This window comes from Schistocerca americana, chromosome 1, assembly GCF_021461395.2.
Source record: "Schistocerca americana isolate TAMUIC-IGC-003095 chromosome 1, iqSchAmer2.1, whole genome shotgun sequence".
NCBI lineage: Eukaryota > Metazoa > Arthropoda > Insecta > Orthoptera > Acrididae > Schistocerca > Schistocerca americana.
Genome location: NC_060119.1, coordinates 873845852 through 873872556, shown reverse-complemented (window position 1 = coordinate 873872556; position 26705 = coordinate 873845852). Strand labels below are relative to the sequence as shown.

The window sequence follows — 26705 nt, the reverse complement described above, 5'->3', positions numbered from 1 at the left end:
ACCACAAACCTTGATACTGCTGACATGTAAAAGTGTCTCATGTATACCTGGCATGGCAGCTCTCAGCAATACAAATATTCTGAAGGGAAACAAATCTCTTCGGAATTTAACTGAACAGTAGCTTTCAGCACGAACTGTGAACACTGTCAAATGCCAGCAGGCAACTTAACCTGACAACCCACTATTTGCTGCAATTGCACTGAAGGCAATGGGGATTCCATGTTCAAAGATATACTCAATAGAATGAAGTAGTAACAGATTGGTGCTCCAATATCTCAGAAGAGAACACAGAACTAATGGTAATGATTTCATATGAAAAACTGTCTCTGGTGTACACTTAAATGCTAATTATTCTTTGGGGAAATCAATTGGTTTCACATAAATGTTCTTTCTGTACAATAATGTACATAAATTTGATGCCTAAAATCTAATAAATACAATATAATTGAGAGGTACATCTTCGTTCTCCTAAATCTAATCAATACAATGTAATTGAGAGGTACATTTTCGTTCTCAACAAAGTACTGAGTTACAATGAAATAAGACAAAAAAACAAACTTAAATATAGGTTGGAAAAATTTCTTTTCCAGTGAAATATTGAAATAAATTTGATGTTTAATTTCTAACAAATATAATGTATCTGAGAGGTACATTTTCATTTTAAACGCAATCCGGAAAACAATTAAGTAGACAGAAATGAAGAACAAATATGAAAAATACACAATGGGAAAACAACACCAAAAATGGTAAAACATAATACCAAAATTCACCATAAAATGAGAAGAGGAAATGGATGGAAGAATGGACTAAAAATCATAGAAGAAGACAGGGAGGCGAGTAAAAAGATGCGCTACAGAATGGTTAAGAGTAAGAAGAGAGGCACAACGGATAATCTGAAGATGATCAATCAAGAAGGAGAACAAGTTAAGCATGTACTGGAACTCAAGGAGACATGGAAGGAATAGCTTGTCCTGCAGCTATGCTATGCTGTGTGTCGGAAGTGACAGAAACTTGGTGCGGTCTCTCAGGTGACATCAAATAACAAATAAATAATGTTTCGCATATGTAGCATTGTTTCCGGCTGAGAAAAAACAAATGCTGTGCATTACTTTCTGGACAACCCTCATAAAATGAAGAAAATCAAAATGAAATTAAAAACTAATACAATATTCATGGCTGGTTGATCTCATAGTTCAGCTGCTAAACTGAAGGGCTCATTGCTTTAGTGTACATTTGGTATCTCTCCTGACAGACTAAGCAATCCACTTGACGAGTCACAAGGTCATAACTAAAGTGCAATGACTATGTGAATTATACTAACATACTGTCACTTGACCATCAGACAGACTCCCACACAGATGACGTACAAATAAACATCCATGGTGAAGAGAGAAAGCAAATAAATCACAAGGTCTGGATGTAATCTCAATTCGGTTTCATGAAGAATACTCTACAGCACTGGTTCCTTATCTAACCTGCATTTATCATGAATCTCTTGCCCAGCACAAAGTCCCAAGCAACTGGAAAAAAGGTGACACTAGTGTATAAGAAGGGTGAAAGAATGGACCCGCAAAACTACAGACCAATATTCCTAACTTTGGTTTGTTGCAGAATTCTTGAACATATTCTCAGTTTGAATATAATAAACTTTCTTGAGACTGAGAGGCATATGTCCATAAATAAGGAAGGTTTTCGAAAGCATTGCCCATGCGGAACACAGCTTGCCTATTCTCACACGATATACTGCGAACAATGGATGAAGGGGAACAGGCATATTCCATATTCCTAGATTTCTGGAAAGCATTTGACATGGTGCCTCATCACAGGCTGTTAACAAAGGTATGAGCATACAGAATAAGTTCAAAGATAAGCAAGTGGCTTGAAGACTTCTTAAGTAATAGAACCCAATATACTGCCCTGGACAGTGAGTGTTCATCAGACAATGGTATTGTCAGGAGTGCCCCAGTGTAATAGGGCTGCTGCTATTCTCTATATACATTAGTGATTTTGCAGACAGACTGGGCACCAATCTGTGGTTGTTTGCTGATGATGATGTGGTGTATGGCAAGGTGCCAAATTTGAGCAACTGTAGGAAGATACAAGCCGACTTAGACAAAATTTCGGCTCAGTTTGATGAATGGCAACTAGATCTAAATGTGCAAAAATATTAAGTTAATGTGGATGAGTAGGAAGAACGAACCTATAATGTTAGGATACAGTATTACTAGTGACCAGCTTGACACAGTCAAGATGTTTAAATAACTGGGTGTAACATTGCAAAGCAATATGAAATGGAACAAGCATGTGACAACCATGGTAGGGAAGGCAAATGGACTTCAGTTTATTGGGAGAATTTTAGGAAAGATTGGTTAACCTGTAAAGGAGACGGCAAAGAGGATGCTGGTGTGACCTATTCCTGAGTAGTACTCGAGTGTTTGTGATTCATACCAGGTCAAACTGAAGGAAGACATTGAAGCTATTCAGAGGTGAGCCACTACATTTGTTACAGGTAGGTTTGAACAACACAAGTGTTACGGAGATGTTTCGGGAACTCAAATGGGAATTCATGGAGGGGAGACGACATTCTTTTCGAGAAACACTATTAAGAAAATTCAGATAACTGGCATTTGAAGCTGACTGTTAAACGATCCTACTGCCGCCAACATACATTGCGCATAAGGATGCCGAAGATACAATATGAGAAATTAGGGCTCGTACAGAGGCATATAGACAGTCGTTTTTCCCTCGCTCTATTTGGGAGTGAAGCACGAAAGGAAATGACTAACAATGGTACTGGGTACCCCCCGCTACACACCGTACAGTGCCTTGCAAAGTATCGATGTAGATGATCACTTTTGATATGTTGGGCTGTGTTTCGAGTTGTTATCAATGTAACACCATATACAGAAGAGACACACGACAATGTTATAAGAGGACAATCACATTTCCAGTAAACATGATAGGAATATTAAGTAAATGAAGTAAGATGCTGTGAATGAAGCAAGACGCTGAATAGAAAGGGTAGCAATATACAAATGGCCACATATCTGACCAAACTAAATATACTGCAATCATCCAATTTGATACATACGATATTACTGTCATGATAAACAGTTCACTTACATTTGAAGAAATACAAAATTTCAGTCAAAACTGAATTAGTGAGAATGTTTGATCTGCAAGTCAAATCTGCTCAATAAATTATTTCAAATAATCCAATATTATAAAGACGCATCCAAATTTCTTGTAGTATGGTTAATAATTAAAATCAATGCTCACCATGAAAGGCCCTCTGCTTTGACATTCTGGACATGATCCAGGTTTAAGATCTTCACTTTGATTCTGTACAAATGGACCCAACACACAGCCACACTTGTTACAGTCATATTTGACAAGTGATAACTGTGGCAGAACACCAGTAGTTGTTGAAACCACACCTCTAGTACGGACCAGCTGATTTAGATGCACTTTCCTGTGACAAAAATTGGCCTATTTGTAAAGACAATAACAGTCCACAACTAAGTATAATTTCATTGTGATTTACATATTTACCTCAATGAACGTATCTCTTCTTTAAGTGGAAGTTCCGCAATTCTGACATGAATTTCACTTGTAACTCTCCCGTAACTTGGAAATATGTTAAACACCAACTCTGTAGCTACTTCATCAAATATTTTCAGCATTTCTATTGGAGCATCAGGAAGGAAAAATGCCAGCACTTGTTCTTTGAATGCTAGATGTGGGAAGTCAACAACAAAGCTGGATTGATTGTATTCGCACATGCGACGAATTCGGTCTTTATACACTGCTTGACCCTTTTTGTTAGTATATGTCCGCAAAAAATGCCTGAAACGGTTCATTATTTCAGTTCGTGGACCTAACATACAGACCCATTCTCTAATTGGATGTCCTTTAGTATCCTCAAGGTTTTCCAAGGATTCAATCATCTGAAAGGAATTATAAGTTTTATAACAAAAATTTAAAGTTCCATCTGAGGCAAATAAGTACCCGACATTGGGTTGCTTAAGATGCTGATTCTTACTTCATCTTCTCCAAGCTCCCCAGCAGCAGACTTCTCTGCCAATCTCCTTTTCCTCTTTGTAGGCGCATCTTCATCATCACTTGGATCTGAAAAAGCATAAATGGGATATATCGAATTACTCTTGCTGAGAGTTTTAAAGTAACTAAAAACAATTATGTGCTTCAACTTTCTTTACAAAAACAAAACCTTATTCATAATATGAGTTTTTCAAACAAATGTTCAGAATTAATGTTATTGGCATCGTTTTTACACTATACAATAAACAGATATACAATTTTGTAAGATCACTACTTACATTAAACCAAGTGTTCACGTGTTACCAATTTATACTCATTATTCAGGTTACTAGTTTACCTTATTTACTCGAATCTAAACCGCACTCGAATCTAAGCCGCACCTGAAAAATGAGACTCGAAATCAAGGAAAAAAATTTTCCCGATTCTAAGCCGCACCTGAAATTTGAGACTCGAAATTCAAGGGGAGATAAAAGTTTTAGGCCACACCTCCAACTCGAAACTAAGTTGGTCCATTATGATACGAGACACAATTGAGGTCGAACGAATGACGATACAGCTACAGTAGTTTGGTTTGAGTCGTAAGCTTAGCAGTTAAGCTTTACCAGGAAGCCATTGCTATGCGTCAGGTGCTCCGTCTGTATTTATACGGGTACCCTTCCTTTTTCATGTGCTTTGTCTGGTTTGAATTGATTGCTTATTTTTCTTTGATCTGATAAGTGCCGTTATGTGTTTACGTCACTCTAAGCTGAAAATGCATTACTGTACTGTGTCATGCATTGTTTGTCGCATTCTGATAATGGCTTGCTCTTGTGCGCGGTTACTTACACTGCTGCTTTCTTTGATAATGATCAACAAGAACCAAATAATAGACTGCATATGATGGAAGATGTTCTGAACGAGAGTTTAGCGAACATTTTTCTCCGTTTGAAAATCTTTGCAGACGCCTCTTTAGTACATTATATTCTGCACAGAAATTAGAGTCATCTTAGATTTAAAAATCTAGTCAATTGCCGTGCTTCATTTCTGACTGTATCACTATTAGGCATAAGAATAATATGAATATAAACATGACATGATTTGTGTATTCTTCCGCGTTTGCTGTGCTCTCGCTCTAGTTTCGTTGTTTATTAGGCAGACAGGATTTAAATGAGACAGCAGCAAACACGAAAGAATACATGGCAAAATGTTTATATTCGTATTATTCTTATGGTGAAGAGAATACTGCATGTGATTCACAATTCATAAAAGTTCCTAGTAGCAACCATCTCTTCTCACAGGTAGGAAAAAATTCAGGACGTAAAGTTTCCCATATTGACAAACACTCCAAACAGTCTTGCCAGTTGGATTTTCGTAGTACACTGAAGTGCTGCTAGAAGATGAACAATACGAAATTTCTATTTACTTCGTTGGATAATGTATGAAAGTGCAGTGGTCGAAAATCGGAGCGGAGAAAAAAGCTCGTTTTCCACCTTTTTTTCTTTTTTTTTTTAATTTATTTACTGGCGAAGAGGTTTTGGCGCCAGTATTTATCTTTGTGCCTGCAAGACATGCCTGTTGTAGCGCTACATATATTCGATGGCAGAAGTTAATTGTGGCGGCACCTACCAACATTTTTCAGAACTTCCGCTTACTTTGCACTCGATTCTAAGCCGCAGGCGGTTTTTTGGATTACAAAAACCGGAAAAAAAGTGCAGCTTAGATTCGAGTAAATACGGTATGTCATATATTTTTCAAATTATGTTCCAGACGGTAAGATTTTGTTTATTAATGAAAAACATCCTAGAATGAATGAATGACACATAGATACAAAATAGAGCGCTTTTAAAGCTCGAAATAATTAATTACAAAATTTTGAAGATCTCCAATAACAAAATCCCAAGTATATTCCTGCACTGGACTTTGACTAAAATATCCAAAAACTTGAAGTCATTCTTTTTAGTTTCTGTGTAGCTATTAGGTCTAATCATGCATTTCACAATGGTTTGGAGGAACTTCCTGGAGCAAAGTGGATATATTTATCTTATACCACTTACAAGCACTTGTCATTCAACTGACAAACTGTCGTCACTTTCAGTCTCCATATAGCCATCCTTTTCTGAAAGCATTGCCTAAGCAATACAGGAGAGTCTGAAAGTGCGCATTTTGTTGTCAAGTATCCAAAGATGCACACAGTGAAGACAATATCTTGTAACAACTATCTCAACCAAAACATGACATCCAGGCTACAAATCTAGTATCATATATATATATTCTGTATTGGCTTAACAGATAACTGTCAGTGCAGAAGCAGATATAAGAAGATTTATGGTCTGTTCTTAAGCAGCCTGAGTATACTTTGGATTTTAAGTTTCTGCCAAAATAATACAAACAAAATAGCTCAGGGTATTATGTTAAGGGTTTAAAAGTTACTTTGGACTTTATACAACAACAGTGATAAAGTGTTGTCATTATTTATGATACACTATTGAAGCCACTCGCGTATGTTATTCAAATAGTTGAATAATGAACACAATGTAAAAAATAGATGTCCAGAAATATCAAATGGTGTTGGCATACAGAGATATCAGCCAACTAAAAATTGACACTGAACTTTACCAGTTATAGCTCATCAACAGCCCAGTGAAAACAAGTATCCTGTAAAAAGCACCCCCCCCCCCCACGCACACACCACCACCACCACCAAATTCATAAATTCATCTATTATGAACCAGACTGTAGCACAAAATTGTGCAACAAATGTTCATGAGCACAAGTACTAACGAAAGGTCTGTTTAAAGTATAAATGAAAATAATAGGCTTACCATATTTTTTTGGGTCCAATGCAGAGCATATTTTTCAAATTTCTTGGAGTCTTAAGAGTTTACTCAAACATTGTACTTTAATTCTTCAGGTATATTTTTCCCTAGATAAGACTTTGTCAGAAATGGTTTGTTCGTTTTCATTAGACAACTGGGAAGTTCCTGATTAATTTCAACTTTTACCAGATGTTTACCACTACGGTAAGTCCACTCCTCTCCGCAGACCAAATGTTCCCCATAATTGATGGAATCCTTCAACTGGAGCTGATGTCTCAGATATATACACTGCATACTGAACCATTTTTGAAATACTGCAATATGAAAAATCGGTCTTTTGAAACACCTGAAAACTGCTCTCCACCTCTCATCAATAGTACCTGGTTCTTTTTCAGAACTTTAACCACAACCTATCCCTTTGTTCTAAATTACTTTGTTCAACAATGAACATTCATCAAATAGTTCATCAGTATTTATGGGATCTTCTATAATTTCATTAACAACTTTTTCACTCTCTTCTAAGTCAGACTATGCAATTTCAGTTCATAAATTAATCTACTGAAATTTACAAACTTCATTAAAACTGGTTCTCCACAAATCTAATTATTGGATACTAGGGTTATAATAATTGCTTATGCTTGAGAAGAATTTCTCAGGGTGTATACACAGACAAGAAAAAAGTTTTCTGGATTTTTCCTGGTTAAAAATACACTTTTTCCTTGTTAAATGCAGCATACTTGCTCTCAGAACTGTAAAACTTAATCAATCCTTTGAATGGTTAAGGTTTTATATGCCAGCGTAGAACTTCTTGGTGCTTTAGAAAACAGAAATATACAAAAGATCTTTGATGCGCAGCATCATGTGCACTGCATATTTTCATATTACGAAAGTACAAATTCGAATTCCACCAAACACAGCAGATTAGTTTCCAAAGCATTGAAATCGAGATTTGCGTTGCATTTTTGAAAGTCAATCACGGCTCACGTGACATGAGCTCACCAGCCAATGACAGAAGATACTCAGAGTATACGACACGTGATGATGTCAGCCAGTAGCAATATCACTGTTAAGCAGTGCAAACACACAAATAGAAAAAGTTACTGGTTTAAATTAATACAAATAGTGTAGCTACAAGAAAAACTAGCTTTCACATATAATATTGGTCTTTTTGTGTGTGTTACACTTTAAAATACGTAACACAAATGTGCCAATAAAATTTTAAGGAACGACATAAATTTCCGGTCTTCTGGGCTTGAAATTCTTCTTAGTGGCTGGTCCTCAAAGAGTTAACTTTCAAATGAGAGTCAAATGCTCTGTGGTTTATGAAAATCATCGCACATTCTCAAAAATAATATAATTCATCTTGTGTAAAAGGGAATTTACTTTGAAAGTTATGCTTTTCAAGTCACCGTTAGCAATATTTTCCCACAATGTGTTAGAAATACGTTTGTTTCAGCTGCTGCTAGTGACCACCAGAAGACATGTGGACACGCGTTCTGCACGTGCGCAGCTATGGCGTCATAGAAAACCATATAGTCATATGTATAAAGCATTAAAAGATCTTACATTACGTCATAAAGGAAATACGACATCAGATGATACTCAAAGAGTAATGGAATTTCATAAACCATACTGCAATGCACAATTTGGCTTAAAGTGTACACTCATATATCCAGATTCATAATGAAGTAGGCTGCAACCTGATACTAAGCTTTTCAGTGTGGTTTTTAGGTTGTTAACTTTCTTGGAGTACAGTAATGTATTATCTCATGTATAGTTCTTTATTAAGGCATACTGCCATATGTGCCAGGAAAACATTAACTTGAAATTCAGTGAACAGTTGAAAAAGAGTCAATAGTGTGGAATGAAACACTTGTTTTCAAGTAAATTGACTGCCTCAACAGAAAAGATTAATAAAAGCCAAATTTCTTTAGCAAACCAAATAAAAACTTGATTTTTCTGAAAGGCAATTACTGCCTGACTTACAAAAATATGGAAATAAAATAAGATCACAAAATTGAAACTAGTAACATATTTTAGCCTTCTGTAACTAGGTGGATGTATTTTAATTCACTTGATTGCTCCCAGCCACATAAATCCATTTTGTTTTTATTTGACACGAAAGCTGTAAATGAAGAGGAAACAGCAAAATCACTATACGTAAACATGGGTCATGTAGAGAGTATCCCCTCCCACTATAACCCAGACTGCTCAGTGCATGCACAAATCTTGCAGCTTGGGCATGCCATAAAAATTTTTCCAGGCAGCATTTGGCTGCTTGATGCTACTGCCAATGAAACTAACAGCCACACTTCAGTGACGAGAAGCAGGAGAAGGTACTGCTCATACGCGACTCAATTGCGCATGCACAAGAGCCTGCTACCAACTGCTCATACATACATAATGAAAATAGTTGTGACGTCACACTAATTTAAAGCAAGTTTGTTATGATGTGTTACATAGACGTCCTAAAGCCTTTGACAAATTTTGTAGCTGGCAGAGCTTTATGTGCAGCATATCTTGTTGCTGTAAATGGCAGATTTCCCTTGCAACTTAAGTTTTATGTATTTATTTTCTCTCATTTGTTTTACTGCTGCAGTACTACTCTGCAGTAGTTGGAAACAGTAATATTCTTTGGTACAGTATCAGCTCTTACCAGTCAATATTATAAAACTTTAACTGAAAACTAAAACAATGAAAAATTCCTACGCTTTCCCCAGTTATCCCCCAGATGAAAAAATTCCAGGGTTTTTCCTGGAGTGTATATAGCCTGATTTCTGCTCCCGAGAATAATTACTTTCTTTTAGAATAAATAGTAATTCTTTGGCAGAAGGTGCTACAAGGTTGTGGTTTTTTCCCCTTAAAACCAATCAATTAATTCAGAATATGCCTGAAATGCTGCTGTTGGTGCGATACATTTAGCTTCCAGTTTCAGAACTACACTCCTGGAAATGGAAAAAAGAACACATTGACACCGGTGTGTCAGACCCACCATACTTGCTCCGGACACTGCGAGAGGGCTGTACAAGCAATGATCACACGCACGGCACAGCGGACACACCAGGAACCGCGGTGTTGGCCGTCGAATGGCGCTAGCTGCGCAGCATTTGTGCACCGCCGCCGTCAGTGTCAGCCAGTTTGCCGTGGCATACGGAGCTCCATCGCAGTCTTTAACACTGGTAGCATGCCGCGACAGCGTGGACGTGAACCGTATGTGCAGTTGACGGACTTTGAGCGAGGGCGTATAGTGGGCATGCGGGAGGCCGGGTGGACGTACCGCCGAATTGCTCAACACGTGGGGCGTGAGGTCTCCACAGTACATCGATGTTGTCGCCAGTGGTCGGCGGAAGGTGCGCGTGCCCGTCAACCTGGGACCGGACCGCAGCGACGCACGGATGCACGCCAAGACCGTAGGATCCTACGCAGTGCCGTAGGGGACCGCACCGCCACGTCCCAGCAAATTAGGGACACTGTTGCTCCTGGGGTATCGGCGAGGACCATTCGCAACCGTCTCCATGAAGCTGGGCTACGGTCCCACACACCGTTAGGCCGTCTTCCGCTCACGCCCCAACATCGTGCAGCCCGCCTCCAGTGGTGTCGCGACAGGCGTGAATGGAGGGACGAATGGAGACGTGTCGTCTTCAGCGATGAGAGTCGCTTCTGCCTTGGTGCCAATGATGGTCGGATGCGTGTTTGGCGCCGTGCAGGTGAGCGCCACAATCAGGACTGCATACGACCGAGGCACACAGGGCCAACACCCGGCATCATGGTGTGGGGAGCGATCTCCTACACTGGCCGTACACCACTGGTGATCGTCGAGGGGACACTGAATAGTGCACGGTACATCCAAACCGTCATCGAACCCATCGTTCTACCATTCCTAGACCGGCAAGGGAACTTGCTGTTCCAACAGGACAATGCACGTCCGCATGTATCCCGTGCCACCCAACGTGCTCTAGAAGGTGTACGTCAACTACCCTGGCCAGCAAGATCTCCGGATCTGTCCCCCATTGAGCATGTTTGGGACTGGATGAAGCGTCGTCTCACGCGGTCTGCACGTCCAGCACGAACGCTGGTCCAACTGAGGCGCCAGGTGGAAATGGCATGGCAAGCCGTTCCACAGGACTACATCCAGCATCCCTACGATCGTCTCCATGGGAGAATAGCAGCCTGCATTGCTGCGAAAGGTGGATATACACTGTACTAGTGCCGACATTGTGCATGCTCTGTTGCCTGTGTCTATGTGCCTGTGGTTCTGTCAGTGTGATCATGTGATGTATCTGACCCCAGGAATGTCTCAATAAAGTTTCCCCTTCCTGGGACAATGAATTCACGGTGTTCTTATTTCGATTTCCAGGAGTGTACCTTATTAACTAATTGTAGATCACCGTACCCAAATTTATAGAATTTCAAAAATCAAATTATAATTTTGGTTATTTTTCACAAGATTTTAGGCAATCAAAAATGGAAATAATTATATTGCAGGTAACAAACTACAGAACCTTGTGGTACTAAGCTAATACTTGTTTGTTATCAGTTACCACAAATTCGCAGTCCTCCAAATAACTTTTCTGAACTTGTTTTCATTCCCCTTTCCCTTCACACCATTAAAATTAGTGTTATTAGCAGCATAACAAACCAACTTTTCTTCAAGTGTGTTATTTTTCCACTGAGAAATTTCATCAGACACTTCATCTAAATTTAAAAGTTTAACTTCGATTCCTTCCTCTTCACTGACACATCTTACAACAATCGGAACAGATTTTACTTCAGTTCTGTTAGAGCTCAACACTGTTATTGTTATACAATTAATGCTTTCCAAACAGTGTAACACATTATCAAATACAAACAGCGAAATCCTGTTAACAGTAATTGCCTGATGTTTTGTTCTATCAGATGAAGATTTTGGGTCGTGTAACTTTTTAAACAGTTCAGATGTGTCGGCTGACGTCTTGAAAATGAGTTTTGTGCCTAGCAGTGTAGTCTCAAAATACCACCTCTTTAGCAGCACATTCGTGAACACTGTTATTCCCACCTTTCACTTTAAAATTATCTCTTATGTGTGGTGAACCAGTAGCACTGATAGCACTCCAGTGTTTAGCTGTTATTAAGCTGACTTCGCCCTTTCCTTTCCGAGTAACAGAAAATTCTACTGTAAATAATGTGCTATATATCGGTCTCCCCCCCCCCCCCCCCCCCCCAATGAACCATGGACCTTGCCGTTGGTGGGGAGGCTTGTGTGCCTCAACAACACAGATAGCCGAACCGTAGGTGCAACCACAACGGAGGGGTATCTGTTGAGAGGCCAGACAAACGCGTGGTTCCTGAAGAGGGGCAGCAGCCTCTTCAGTAGTTGCAGGGGCAACAGTCTGGATGATTGACTGATCTGGCCCTGTAACACTAACCAGAACGGCCTTGCTGTTGTGGTACTGTGAACAGCTGAAAGCAAGGAGAAACTACAGCCATAAATTTTCCCGAGGGCATGCAGCTTTAACTGTATGATTAAATGATGATGGCGTCCTCTTGGGTAAAATATTCCGGAGGTAAAATAGTCCCCCATTCGGATCTCCGGGCGGGGACTACTCAGGAGGATGTCGTTATCAAGAGAAAGGAAACTGGCGTTCTAGGGATCGGAGCGTGGAATGTCAGATCCCTTAAAAGGGCAGGTAGGTTAGAAAATTTAAAAAAGGAACTGGATAGGTTAAAGTTAGATATAGTAGGAAATAGTGAAGTTCGGTGGCAGGAGGAACAAGACGTTTGGCCAGGTGAATACAGGGTTATAAATACAAAATCAAATAAGGGTAATGCAGGAGTAGGTTTAATAATGAATAAAAAAATAGGAGTGCGTGTAAGCTACTACAAACAGCATAGTGAACGCATTATTGTGGCCAAGATAGACACGAAGCCCACGCCTACTACAGTAGTACAGGTTTATATGACAACTACCTCTGCAGATGACGAAGAAATTGATGAAATGTATGATGAGATAAAAGAAATTATTCAGGTAATGAAGGGAGACGAAAATTTAATAGTCATGGGTGACTGGAATTCGACAGTAGGAAAAGGAAGAGAAGGAAACATAGTAGGTGAATATGGACTGAGGAGAAGAAATAAAAGAGGAAGCTGCCTGGTAGAATTTTGCACAGCGCATAACTTAATCATAGCTAACACTTGGTTCAAGAATCATGAAAGAAGTCTGTATACATGGAAGAACCCTGGAGATACTAGAAGGTTTCAGATAGATTATATAATGGTAAGACAGATATTTAGGAACCAGATTTTAAATTGTAAGACATTTCCAGGGGCAGATGTGGACTCTGACCACAATCTACTGGTTACGAACTGAAGACTAAAACTGAAGAAACTGCAAAAAGGTGGGAATTTAAAGAGATGGGACCTGGATAAACTGACTAAACCAGAGGTTGTACAGAGTTTCAGGGAGAGCATAAGGGAACTTCAGGGAGAGCCTAAGGGAACAACTGACAGGAATGGGGGAAAGAAATACAGTAGAACAAGAATGGGTAGATCTGAGGGGTGACGTAGTGAAGGCAGCAGAGGATCAAGTAGGTAAAAAGACGAGGGCTAGTAGAAATCCTTGGGTAACAGAAGAGATACTGAATTTAATTGATGAAAGGAGAAAATATAAAACCGCAATAAATGAAGCAGGCAAAAAGGAATACAAACGTCTCCAAAATGAGATCGACAGGAAGTGCAAAATGGCTAAGCAGGGATGGCTAGAGGACAAATGTAAGGATGTAGAGGCTTATCTCACGAGGGGTAAGATAGATACTGCCTACAGGAAAATTTAAAAGACCTTTGGAGAAAAGAGAACCACTTGCATGAATATCAAGAGCTCAGATGGAAACCCAGTTCTAAGCAAAGAAGGGAAAGCAGAAAGGTGGAAGGAGTATATAGAGGGTCTATACAGGGGCGATGTTCTTGAGGACAATATTATGGAAATGGAAGAGGATGTAGATGAAGATGAAATGGGAGGTACGATACTGCGTGAAGAGTTTGACAGAGCACTGAAAGACCTGAGTCCAAACAACACCCTGGGAGTAGACAACATTCCATTGAAACTACTGACGGCCTTGGGAGAGCCAGTCCTGACAAAACTCTACCAGCTGTTGAGCAAGATGTATGAGACAGGCGAAATACCCTCAGACTTCAAGAAGAATATAATAATTCCAATCCCAAAGAAAGCAGGTGTTGACAGATGTGAAAATTACCGAACTATCAGTTAAGTCACAGCTGCAAAATACTAACGGGAATTCTATACAGACAAATGGAAAAACTGGTACAAGCCGACCTCGGGGAAGATCAGTTTGGATTCCGTAGAAATGTTGGAACACGTGAGGCAATACTGCCCTACGACTTATCTTAGAAGAAAGATTAAGGAAAGGCAAACCTACGTTTCTAGCATTCGTAGACTTAAGAAAGCTTTTGACAATGTTGACTGGAATACTCTCTTTCAAATTCTGAATGTGGCAGGGGTAAAATACAAGGAGCGAAAGGCTATTTACAATTTGTACAGAAAGCAGATTGCAGCTATAAGGGTCGAGGGACATGAAAGGGAAGCAGTGGTTGGGAAGGGAGTGAGACAGGGTTGTAGCCTCTCCCCGATGTTGTTCAATCTGTATATTGAGCAAGCAGTAAAGGAAACAAAACAAAAATTTGGAGTAGGAATTAAAACCCATGGAGAAGAAATAAAATCGTTGAGGTTCGCAGATGACATTGTAATTCTGTCAGAGACAGCAAAGGACTTCGAAGAGCAGTTGAACGGAATGGACAGTGTCTTGAAAGGAGGGTACAAGATGAACATCAACAAAAGCAGAACGAGGATAATGGAATGTAGTCGAATTAAGTTGGGTGATGCTGAGGGAATTAGATTAGGAAATGAGACACTTAAAAGTAGTAAAGGAGTTTTGCTATTTGGGGAGCAAAATAACTGATGATGGTCGAAGTAGAGAGGATATAAAATGTAGACTGGCAATGACAAGGAAAGTGTTTCTGAAGAAGAGAAATTTGTTAACATCGAGTATTGATTTCAGTGTCAGGAAGTCGTTTCTGAAAGTATTTGTATGGAGTGTAGCCATGTATGGAAGTGAAACATGGACGATAAATAGTTTAGACAAGAAGAGAATAAAAGCTTTCGAAATGTGGTGCTATAGAAGAATGCTGAAGATTAGATTGGTAGATCACGTAACTAATGAGGGGGTATTGAATAGAATTGGGGAGAAGAGACGTTTGTGGCATAACTTGACTAGAAGAAGGGATCGGTTGGTAGAACATGTTCTGAGGCATCAAGGGATCACCAATTTAGTACTGGAGGGTAGCATGGAGGGTAAAAATCGTAGAGGGAGACCAAGAGATGAATACACTAAGCAGATTCAGAAGGATGTAGGCTGCAGCAGGTACTGGGAGATGAAGAAGCTTGCACAGGATAGGGTAGCATGGAGAGCTGCATCAAACCAGTCTGAGGAATGAAGACCACAACAACAACAACAACAACATATCTGTTCATTGTTACTATTATTACAAATTTTCAAAAATTTGTATTCCTGTTGCTGGCTAACCTCAAACACACACTTTACTTTCTTTTGCCTACTGCTAAACAAAACAATGAGAGAAAAAAATGAATACATCTAAAATGATAAACTCGTCGAGTGTTACTTCACACATGAAAATGACACACACAATGCCCCTGTTGTGTTGCCAAATGACTAACTGAAAAGTTGTGGTGAAACAGACAGATCTGTCGATGTGAGCATTTGCTGCAAGCTTGGCTGAGACAGGCATGGCAGTAAGACAATGATTAGAAATATTATGACAAAAACACAGGTCTAAAATTAAAAGAAAAATCCACGTCAGTCATAAAATCCTCAAACCCATACTTTTTGCAACCCTGGATAGCACTAGAAAATCATGACTGTCTGGGCTAATTCCAGATACATGGAAAGCCAACAAACTAACATCTCTGTTGTATATATGTTGCTTAACTGCTGACAAAAAGGTCACCGACTTTCACAATTAGTTTTTACGCTAACATCAATGCTGCATCGACAGGCACCAGAATATTTATTTCCAAAAATCCTGAATAATTTGTGAAACAATATCATCACAAACTGATAATTCTAGCATTCCAAGACACCTGAGATTTTCCAGTTGGTGACCTACATTATCTCATAATTGAAACCCATCATAATCTTTTCTTTCAATCACAAACATGAAAATAACAAACAGGTTAGAAGTTACAATAGTTGTGCTTTGTACCACAACTATAAATCCATTGTTCTTGAACTTTATGGCAATTAATCCACAGTGTACATCTTAACATCTCATGGAATTCTAATAAAATGGCAATATAATACACTTCCAACAACACATCTCTCACTACTATATACCCTTCGCATTCTGAGCAGTGTTTCCTACAGATTTATTTCTAACGTATTCTTTACCTTTGGTCCCTTAAACATGTGGCAGGCTGATTTATCATTAATTCAAATGTAAAATTTACAGGTTGGCTGAACTGACTGATAATGGATACCAGCTTTGGCACCCGTAAGATAATATGAAATGTCACATGAGCACAAACATAAGTAAAACACTGGCAGTATTTATATGGTTCCTACATTTTCTGGAATTTAGGTTGGTGTGAGACAATATTGTGCAGCACAGCTCGACATATACGTTAGGCTGAAAGGTGGAAGTTTGGATGTGACATCATGAGAATAAATGTAATTGTTGTTCTAGCACATATTGGATTTCAGTGGGTGATTTCTGGTGGTGGTGGTGGTGGTTAGTGTTTAACGTCCCGTCGACAACGAGGTCATTAGAGACGGAGCGCAAGCTCGGGTTAGGGAAGGATTGGGAAGGAAATCGGCCGTGCCCTTTCAAAGGAACCATCTCGGCATTCGCCTGAAACGATTTAGGGAAATCACGGAAAAGCTAAATCAGGATGGCCGGAGACGGGATTGAACCGTCGTCCTCCCGAATGCGAGTCCAGTGTGCTAACCACTGCGCGGTGATTTCTGTTCACACCTTTGATGACACAACTGTTGTAAGCGTTCAAGTGGTACAATTAAGTTCAATGTTTCTGATGTAAAAAAAATTTATGGTAGGGTCTATTAGGGGTGACATATCTGAATCTGTATGAAACACAGTAAGGAATATCAGTTTTAGTCTCTACTCCTGACAAGTTGTCAAAATATCTTCTACGTGAGAACTGGCCCAAAAGCTCTTTATTCCAATTCAAGCATCACTGTAATATTGAAGGGAACGTCATGTAGGACTCAGGATTACATTAGATTATTAGTAGCATAGGCAGGTTAAGTAACAGGTAAGTGTAGAGTACGCTAAAGTAGAGATAACAAACAGAATAACACATTTGCTTGACAGGGCACTTGACAAACTTTCACAACAAAGAGGCACTGACATACCATAAATAAGATGAAAGTCATCTCGGCGAGCATCTGCTTCTCTTTCACGTCTTTTCATTGTAATTTCAGCCGCCAAACGATCTGCCATTGATATTGGATCGTAGTCAAAATCATCCAGGCCTTCATCTGCATATCGATCCAGCTTTGGTATTGCACGATAATCACTGCAAGCAAAACCATTTCAATGTCACTTGTCCCAAACCAAAGCTTCTACTTACACATGTTACATTAAGATCAGCAAAAGAGGTATTTTCTCAAAGCTGAAGTATAATAAAAAAAGTCTAAAAACTTACTTCTCCATATTGTCTCCAAAGAGCTCCTCTCCATCACTTTCCTCATCACTTGCCCCTGACCTGAAAATCAATGAAATATAAAAGAGTAGACAAATATTCTATTCCCATCCCATGCAAATACATTTAACAAATAAATATCATTGGATAATTATTAAATTACAGATGATTTTTAAATGGGTGGATATTTCTATAAAGGGGATTAAAAAAATAAAAACATCCACCCACACTCACACAAGTGACATGGCTACAACAATAATCACATTATTTCTGAACTATTGGTTCCTACTGCTTGCATATTCACCCACCAACGCATTGTACTTCCATGTCTAGGATGAAAGGGAATTAAATGCCCCATTGACAATGAAATTATTGCAGAAAAGGTGGATGGTAGGTTTGTACAAGTATATGGAAAGAAATTGCTCACATTCTTTCAAAAGAACTGTTTGGCATGTGCCCCTTCAGAAATGCAGGCCCAGCGTCTTACCACTATGCCACCTCACTCAAAAGTATGTCGCGGAGACTGGCTTCAGTAGCCTCTAATGAGAAAAAGTGATAAATTTAAAACGAAAACACTTTGTTAGTATAAAACACCACAAATATTCCCAGTCTCACAGCATCCCACTAGGGCAATATAATGGTTTTATTAAAACCAAGACATTTATAAAATTTCTCATCATTATCAGAACAGAGAACACAGTGGCTTGTACATTATGTACCAATGAGACAAAAACAAAGATCATAACATGTGTCATTGTGAGGGCGTGACATACTGATGAAGGCAATGTTACTGCGTGATTGAGTGAGTGAAAGTATGATACAATCAGTTAGCTGGTTTGGTCAATCAAATATTTTTTCCTCTTTACTTCCAACCAATGTCTTTCCAATCTCCCCGTAAGCATTCTTCTCAAGAATTGCATCACTGGCTGCATCCGGCCACCACTGTCCACACAGGGCTGGTTGGCTTCTGCGTTTTTTATGTCATCACTGTGGCTTCTCATATGTCATAGTATCCTGCACAATACTTCTCACCCTGCTCCTGGAGGAAAAAAGTTTGCCTGAGACTACCTTCTCTGTTACGAACATGCAATTTAAGTGTAGAATATCTCATCTGTTTCAGAACTGTAAGGATCATTTGTGAAATAACAGGCAGTAAATTCTCTTGGACATATATTCTAAGGACTTTTTTTGAAAAACCAACTGCATTACTATGATCATGCAATGCAGGCTTTCATGCCAATGTTTGCAATATTGATAAGAATAGATTTATGGGCATAAGGACATGATCCAAGGCATAATTATCTACCTAAGATTTCAGTATTAATGCCTCTGATGAAATCTCCAGGGGTGGAAGACAAACATTAGGCAGAGAATTATGCTTTATACCCATGAATCAAAAGCCAGCAATATGTTAAGATGCTTGTGGTGGCATTGATGGCCGGGAGCCTACACTTGTGGAAGTTCAGCCACAGAGTTGCAAGTCTCTTCTGTTGACACCACATTAGGCGACTTGCATGCCAATGATGATGAAATGACAATGAGAACAACCCAATACACAGTCCCCAAGTGGAGAAAATCTCCAGTCCAGCCTGTAATTGACTGTGTGGCAGTCAGATGTGCTAATCACTTGGCTAAGGGGATGGACAATATGCTTGCAGAAGACAATTTGTACCAGTGAACAGTTACGGTTCATTCTTAAAATATAATGAAATACATCTTGCTATGTACAATTTGCAATACTCTGTTAGGATTATGTGAATAGTTGTATGAGGCTTGCTAATCAACCAAGGTTGCTGTTTGGTCCAACTTTGCAGAAGAATCATCATATCTACTGCTTTACAACATATCGCTTAACATTTTGTTTGGATTACTTGTAAGTAATCAACACACAGTCTCAAAACAATCGAAATTCCAGGTAGGAATATCATCGGTGTAGGAAAAGACAAATTGTTGCTTATTGTAAAGAAGAAATGCCAAGTTGCAGACAGGTACATATTTAATTGTGCCTGCCTGCAACTTGATGTATCTTCTTTACAGTAAGTAGCAATTTGTCTTTTCCTACGTTATCAATATGTAGTTTCTTTATTGTTGAAGGAGCAACAATGTAACATGCAAGAGACCCATGCCAGCTTGATTTTCATAGTTTGGCAATGAACAGCAGCACTTATTTCTACAGGCTGCTCAAAATTACTTTAGGACTGAAAGCTGTGAAGGAATTATGGGAGGGGGGGGGGGGGGGGGGTGAGGTGTGTGAGGAAGGCACAGAGCTCATTCAACCATTCTTAGGAAACCTGCAGTCCAAGCAACCACCCATCATTTCCCACCATGACACTTCCTGTTTGTACTATGCTGTAGTTTCAGGCAATTTGTTGTCGAGTGTTATCTCACAGTGCAAAATGAAATTTTGCTTTTCAGTTCTTATAGTTGCAGGGTTCACACTTTATCTCATGAGCCTCAGCCTCTAATTCCTTCACAGCTTTTAGTCCTCCCTCAACAACAAAGAAACTACATATTACTATTGTCTGTTGTGTAATGCTGAATGACACCAGAAAGAAAGTTCATCAAATTTTATTCAGTGGAATTGATGGTCCTAGTTCTCTTAGCCAAGGGACTCCCCTGTACAATCAGTCTACAACAACCGTTTGCTTGTTATGTAGCTACACCAACAACAACAGTTCTTGATAATACTCCCAACTATTCTCTTGTTGACAAGACACCCAACCATTCTCTTGCTGATTAGAGACATACTGTGGAAAGCAAAAGAAGATGATTGACTTCAGAGTCAAGACACAAAGTGAATAATAAATTTAAAAAATAGTGCTTATGGATCTGATACTTATCCATATGCCACAGTCCTCATACACAAAATCCACAAGGTGGCAAAAACCATACATGCATATTGCTATAGAAACCTGTCAGTACCACTACAAACCAAAACAATTGTATGGGCTCAAAACCATGCATTTTCACAAATGAACTATCTCAACATCTGCATTATAATTGTTGTAATACTGAAGTAGTGTATTTTATTGTTAAAACTCTTCTTTCTTGAAAACTGCTAAGTTTCCTCACCGCGATTAACATGCAATTTCCTTATTATTTTGTTACAAAAAAATAGAAATAACGCATAGCTACACTGAAGAGCCAAAGAAAATGGTACATCTGCCTAATACTGTGTAGGGCCTCCGCAATCACACAGCAACATGATGTGGCACAGACTCGACCAAAGTCTGAAACAGTGCTGGAGGGAACTGACACCATAAATTCTGTCGCCCTGTCCATAAATCCATAAAAGTATGTGGGGATGGAGAACTCTTTTGAAAAGCATGTTGCAAGGCATCCCAAATGCACTCAATAATGTTCATGTCTGGGCAGTTTGGTGGCCAGCAGAAGTGTTTAAACTCGGAAGAGTGTTCCCGAAGCCACTCCGTAGCAATTCTAGAGTGAGGGGTGTCACACTATTCTTCCAGAATTGCCCAAGTCCGTCAGAATTCACAATGGACATGACTGAATGCAGGTATTAGACAGGATGCTTATGTATGTGTCACCTGCCAGGGTCATATCTAGATGTATCAGCGGTCTCATATCACTCCAACTGCACACACCCCACACCATTTCAGAGCCTCCACCATCTTGAACAGTCCCCTGCTGACATGCAGAGTCCATCAATTCGTGAAGTTGTACCCATACCCGTACACGTCCATCTGCTCGATACAATTTGAAACGAGACTTGGATGAGTTTCCAGCCACCAACAGTCCAATGTCTGTGTTGATGGGCCCAGGGGAGGCGTGAAGCTTGTGTCAAGCAGTCATCAAGGGTACACAAGTGGGCCTTTGGCTCCGAAAGCTCATATCGATGATGTTTTGTTGAATGGCTCGCATGCTGACACTAGTTGATGGCCCAGAATTGGAATCTGCAGCAATTTGCAGAAGGGTTGCACTTGTTACGCTGAATGATTCTCTTTAGTCGTCACTGGTCCCGCCTTTGCATGATATTTTTCTGGCCACAGCGATGTCAAACATTTGATGTTTTACCGGATTCCTGACATGCACAGCACACTTGTGAAATGGTCGTGTGGGGAAACTTCACTTCATCGTTACCTCGGAGATGCTGTGTCCATCACTCACACACCAAATATAACACCACACTGAAACTCACTTAAATTTTGATAACCTGCCATTGTAGCAGCAGTAACCAATCTAACAACTGCACCATACACTTGTTGTCTTGTATAGGTGTTACCAACCGCAGCACCGTATTCTGCCTGATACATACCTCTGTATTTGAATATGCATGCCTGTATCAGTTCCTATAGCACTGCAGTGTATAAGACTAGTTCTCTGCTTCCCTCAATTAGGCTACACCAAACAGGCAATTGATGACATTTAGAAGAGTGAGCGCAGCATCATGCATCACATTTAACTGAAATTATCTGCCGTTAGAGATCTCCAACACTGTACCATTTTGTAGTACGTGAAAGTATGACATATTCTTAAGATTTTGTTTGCATACTGTGTTCACAAGAACATTAATTAATAATGTTTCACCATCAATCAAAAATCTTAATCTTTCTATTGCTGACAACACAATTTGGAGCTACAACTCCATTTTCGAGGACTTTATGGCTATACAGGGTGTTACACCAGCTTCAGTCTTTTACCTAATAGTAACAGAAAGACAGAAGTGTTAGATTTATTGATATGAACTACACCTCAAGTGGGATTAATGAGGAAAAAAGTGAGAAAATCCAGTGATATATTACCAAAACTTGCATTTGTCCACATAATTTTCATCTTTTGCAGTGGTGAGCGACTTCGACATTTGCATTCACATTTTGAAACTATTTAACATGTTATGAAAGTATTACATGACATACTGCTGCATATATAATGAATGCTACAGTGACATGATGGAGTACTGGATTTACAATTATGAAGGTGGGGATAACAGTAAGTCCGATCTAGTATTCTCTCATCAATCCCACCTGATTTGTATTTTATCTCGTAAAATCTAACAAATGAGTCGTTCTATTATCGTTAGGTGAAAATCTGATATAACACCAAATACAGCCAGACAGACCTTGAAAATGGAGCTGTAGCTCCAAAACATGGCAATTAAAATACACAATTTTATCACTGACGATGTAATATTATTCATTAATAATCCCTAAGCTATAACACCACTAGTTGTAGGTTACTGCTATGATTGGCTTTGTTTGGTATATATCAAGTGAACTTTGCAAGGGAAATGCGGAAGCGTCCGATCCCGCCCATCTGCTTTGACCCATGACGTCACAAATATGGCGGAAACGACCATAAACCACGATTTCAATATGGCTCGTATAAAGTCGGTACGTACACATTATGAGGACGAAAATACAACGAAAAACAAACACACACACTTTCCACAAAAAGCCTAATGACACTAATGGGACAAGCGCGGGAAATGGGGTGGTTTTGGGTGGGGGCAAAGTAAATATAAACAAATTTAGACACCCACCCCCATACAAAACGACGAAAAAAACCGACATCACAAAACTCCTGAAATACCAGTAAACACAATATCATCTGGAATCGGACACTTCCCTTGACCTACATAGTTCAACAGCAGCTCCCGATCCCATAAATTAGTATCAAACACTTCTCTTGGCCTATATAGCTCAAAAACATCTCCCGATACCAATATCAACATACACAGCCCCACATTCGGATCGAATACTCCCGTTGACCTGCGCACTGTTAATTTTATCCGTCATATCCATCCCTGAACAAAAACAACAACCGATTAATTTTACTAAAATTACCACACAATGTACAGCAAACAACACTAAATTAACCTTCACACAAAATCATTAACTCACTGAAACGAATTCCACTACAAACACAGCCGACACTTGAACAATTCTGGCTAATGAGCAAAAGCAAACAGAGCCCATTACACCACACAAACGAGAACCCTGAACATACCACCAGAGAGCACAACAAACCACAACACAACGACATCTACAAACACGCCACACCCACAAACCAAACTCCGCGCTGTCATGATGTCACACACGACAACACCCTTACGTCATGGGTCAAAGCTGACGCGTGGGTCAAAGCTGATGCGTGGGATCGGACGCTTCTGTCGACCCCTTTGCAAGACTTTTTACTTTTGTTTGTTTTTATAGAGGGAAGGGGATTTTGGTATCGCTGCCTTTGGTTGAGCTGTTTAGATCAAATCAATCAATTCCAATTGTGTGTGTTTTTTGTATACATATCTTTCATTTTATTCCCAAGGATTTCATGTGAGTTATTTTTCAGTTTAGTGTGTACCATACGGCAGTCATCTTACTGCTGTGCATTTAGCGTGCCCCCGCCATACCCTCTACTTCATGTGGTTATCCCATAAAGTTTCATTTTATTGCTGGACTGAAATATTTGGAGTCATATACAACTTTGTTTGCAGGTGCTTTTAAGGATGTTAAGGTCACAATATTCTATATGGTGGAAGTAGGTATGTCCGACATTTTGATGACGTCACGTGACAAAGCATACAGTTGAAATTGGACATTTCCATATTGCCCTGATCTGTGTACAACCAAAAAACAAATTTCGCTATCAAGTAAAACAGTTCATATCATCAATGCAAGTAGACAAAACACTCATCTCCCTCCACTGATGAGCAACAGCGCAGGAGGGCATACATTCTCACTACATCTGAACCATATCCCACGATCCCCCACAAAGTATCAGTTAATGACATTAGATAAACACTTGTGGAATATGAAGACTTTCAGTGGCATGCTCACTAACTTCTTGGGGTGTACGAAAAACAGTGACACAACGGTACTGAATCTACATGGTTCTTTGCTCAAGATAATGTTTGCTATTTCCTCGAAGAAGTCTCCAACAGTGGTTCATTTTTATCTTCTTCTAGCTACCATTTATCTGTAGTTAATCAGTCAGCAATCAAGTTAAAAACGCTCACGGCAAAGTTGAGTGACATGACAGAATTTAGTTAATACACAGAGGGGTACACTGGATTCTGTCAAGTGAGTGTGGTTAGCAACTTCTGGCATCAAATAATTTATTTTACATGGCATCATGTGGATCTTACCCTCGACTTGCATCATGCGGGGTGAAGGGAGACTGGATATCGTCGTCTCGAGAAGGGCGCATCCGAAATGGGCCTTCAAAGTCTGAGCCATCTTCTGAGCCACCAGGTGATGGTGGAACAACAGATGGTGGATTACTCTGGGGAAAGAAACACAATAGTTTATTAACAACCCATATTTACATACAAATTAAGTGACTCAACTACTAACTACAACTAGATGCCTTTACATATTAGATAAAGGTAATAGTAACAACAGGTCACAATAAATGATTCTTGCAACTTCTCTGCCGCAATTACACACAGAAATTTCCACTCCACAACGAATTCGCATGTAATGCGCTTAAATTTACTACTCAAATAACATGTGAGCTTCCAGAGTGGTCTGGAAAAACTCATATATAGGGTACCGTGGAACAAATGCTCTTCCAATGCAATTCATCACCAATGTTTGCTCCTCACTTGTCCTCAATGAGGTATTTGGCTGACAATTAACTGACAAACTGAAAATGTAATTTCATTTAACATCGCGTAGCAAGTGCGTAACTCTACCACTAATCCGGTTTCCCATCAGATGGCACTTACAAGTTATTGACCTAAACCTCTATTACTTCACACAAATTTTCTACATCACGAGTCATTTTAAAAACTATACAACTGATACATAACGATCAATGAATTTAATACTAACGAATGGTGTTTCTGACGAATCACAGGATAAAAATCTACTAACAACTAATACGTCGGCAGTAATATCAGTATTGATACGCAATAAATCCAATGCGAAACTTCTGCTATTTCCACGAGTGTTCACTTTTGTCGTCACGCGGAGAAATTAATTTTTATCACAGCACGTATGTAACAGATAAAATGTAATAAATAACTGCATCGTTCAGGATGTGGCGTCTTACCATGGCAAAACAAAAACAATAATTCCCACTATTTGGTCAAAATAAACTACACCACACACAGCAATATCACAAACAATGACCAATTTACGCGGGAAAAGTTACCGCCTCCAAAGATTATAAATGACACAGTAGTCTTTCATTTAGCAAAGATAAACTCTACAACTTCACCATTAAGAATCGATTCACACTCGACAGAACAGAACGGAGCGGAACAGAATGTCAAAACGTTCCACAGTACATCTCAAAGGGCCACATTCACACAGCCTGTCAAAGGATCGAAACGAGGCAGGAAGGTACAGCACGTCAACGTCAAAGTTTCTCAGTATGAAAAATATGACGTTGAAATTGCTAAGGGAAATTGCATCGTCGCCGCTAACATCGTAAGTTGACGTATTTTCTTTTCGCTTACTCGTTTTACAGAAGTGTATTTGGTACTTTTCCGTCATCTTAGTCTTTATGTATTTATTTTTTTATTATTACTTCGTTTTGTTTCCGAGAAACAATGAACTTGTTTTATGACGACCTGGACTTTTTTACATTGCGAGCCCTTACACACGAGGGGCCTGATATATGCAAAAGGAAGACTGTCGGTTTATACAATTAGTGAAAAGAGCTGACAATTAAATTGTATACAAATAAGAACATAAATTAATGAAGCAATTTGATATCGAAAAAGTCAGCTCTGCTGGAGCAGAAAAATACTGTTGCTTCTGACGTTATTTACTATTTAGTGAAAAACCACCATGGATGAGGTAAACGGCATGTTTATATTCCCTCACAAGTGTTATTCGACTTGATTGTGTTTATATATATTCGTTAGTATACAAACATCGCTGCTTTGAACTGTTCGTTTTGTTCTCAACAATTACAAAAAGTTGATCACGGAAATCCGTTATGAAGTTTTTTATGGCCGTTAATAAAATTTATCATTGCTAGTTTCATACTTGTGATACTGTATTCTGACTTTTTTTTATCTCACCGGTGGCGTCTGATAACCTTACTTTCACTTTTCGGTACTGGGCTAATTGAATTAACGTCCAGTTGCTGTCCCACCTAGTGCGAACATACCACAATATTATGACGATGCCGCCTGACTTTCCGTTCCGTTTCGT

At 39.4% G+C, this 26705-nt stretch overlaps 1 protein-coding gene across 1 annotated transcript in view; it reads right to left on the bottom strand.

The window, feature by feature from the left end:
* Positions 1-25697, bottom strand: part of LOC124547188 (DNA replication licensing factor Mcm2) — a 49547-nt gene extending 23850 nt beyond the window's left edge. The window contains exons 1-7 of the mRNA XM_047125091.1: positions 25594-25697; positions 24686-24822; positions 17587-17646; positions 17294-17457; positions 4043-4128; positions 3553-3947; positions 3280-3472 (exon numbers count right to left, since the gene is read on the bottom strand). Coding sequence (XP_046981047.1) covers positions 3280-3472; positions 3553-3947; positions 4043-4128; positions 17294-17457; positions 17587-17646; positions 24686-24822; positions 25594-25596 — 1038 coding nt within the window. The 5' untranslated portion in view covers positions 25597-25697. The remainder of the gene's footprint in view (positions 1-3279; positions 3473-3552; positions 3948-4042; positions 4129-17293; positions 17458-17586; positions 17647-24685; positions 24823-25593) is intronic.
* Positions 25698-26705: the final 1008 nt, after the last annotated feature.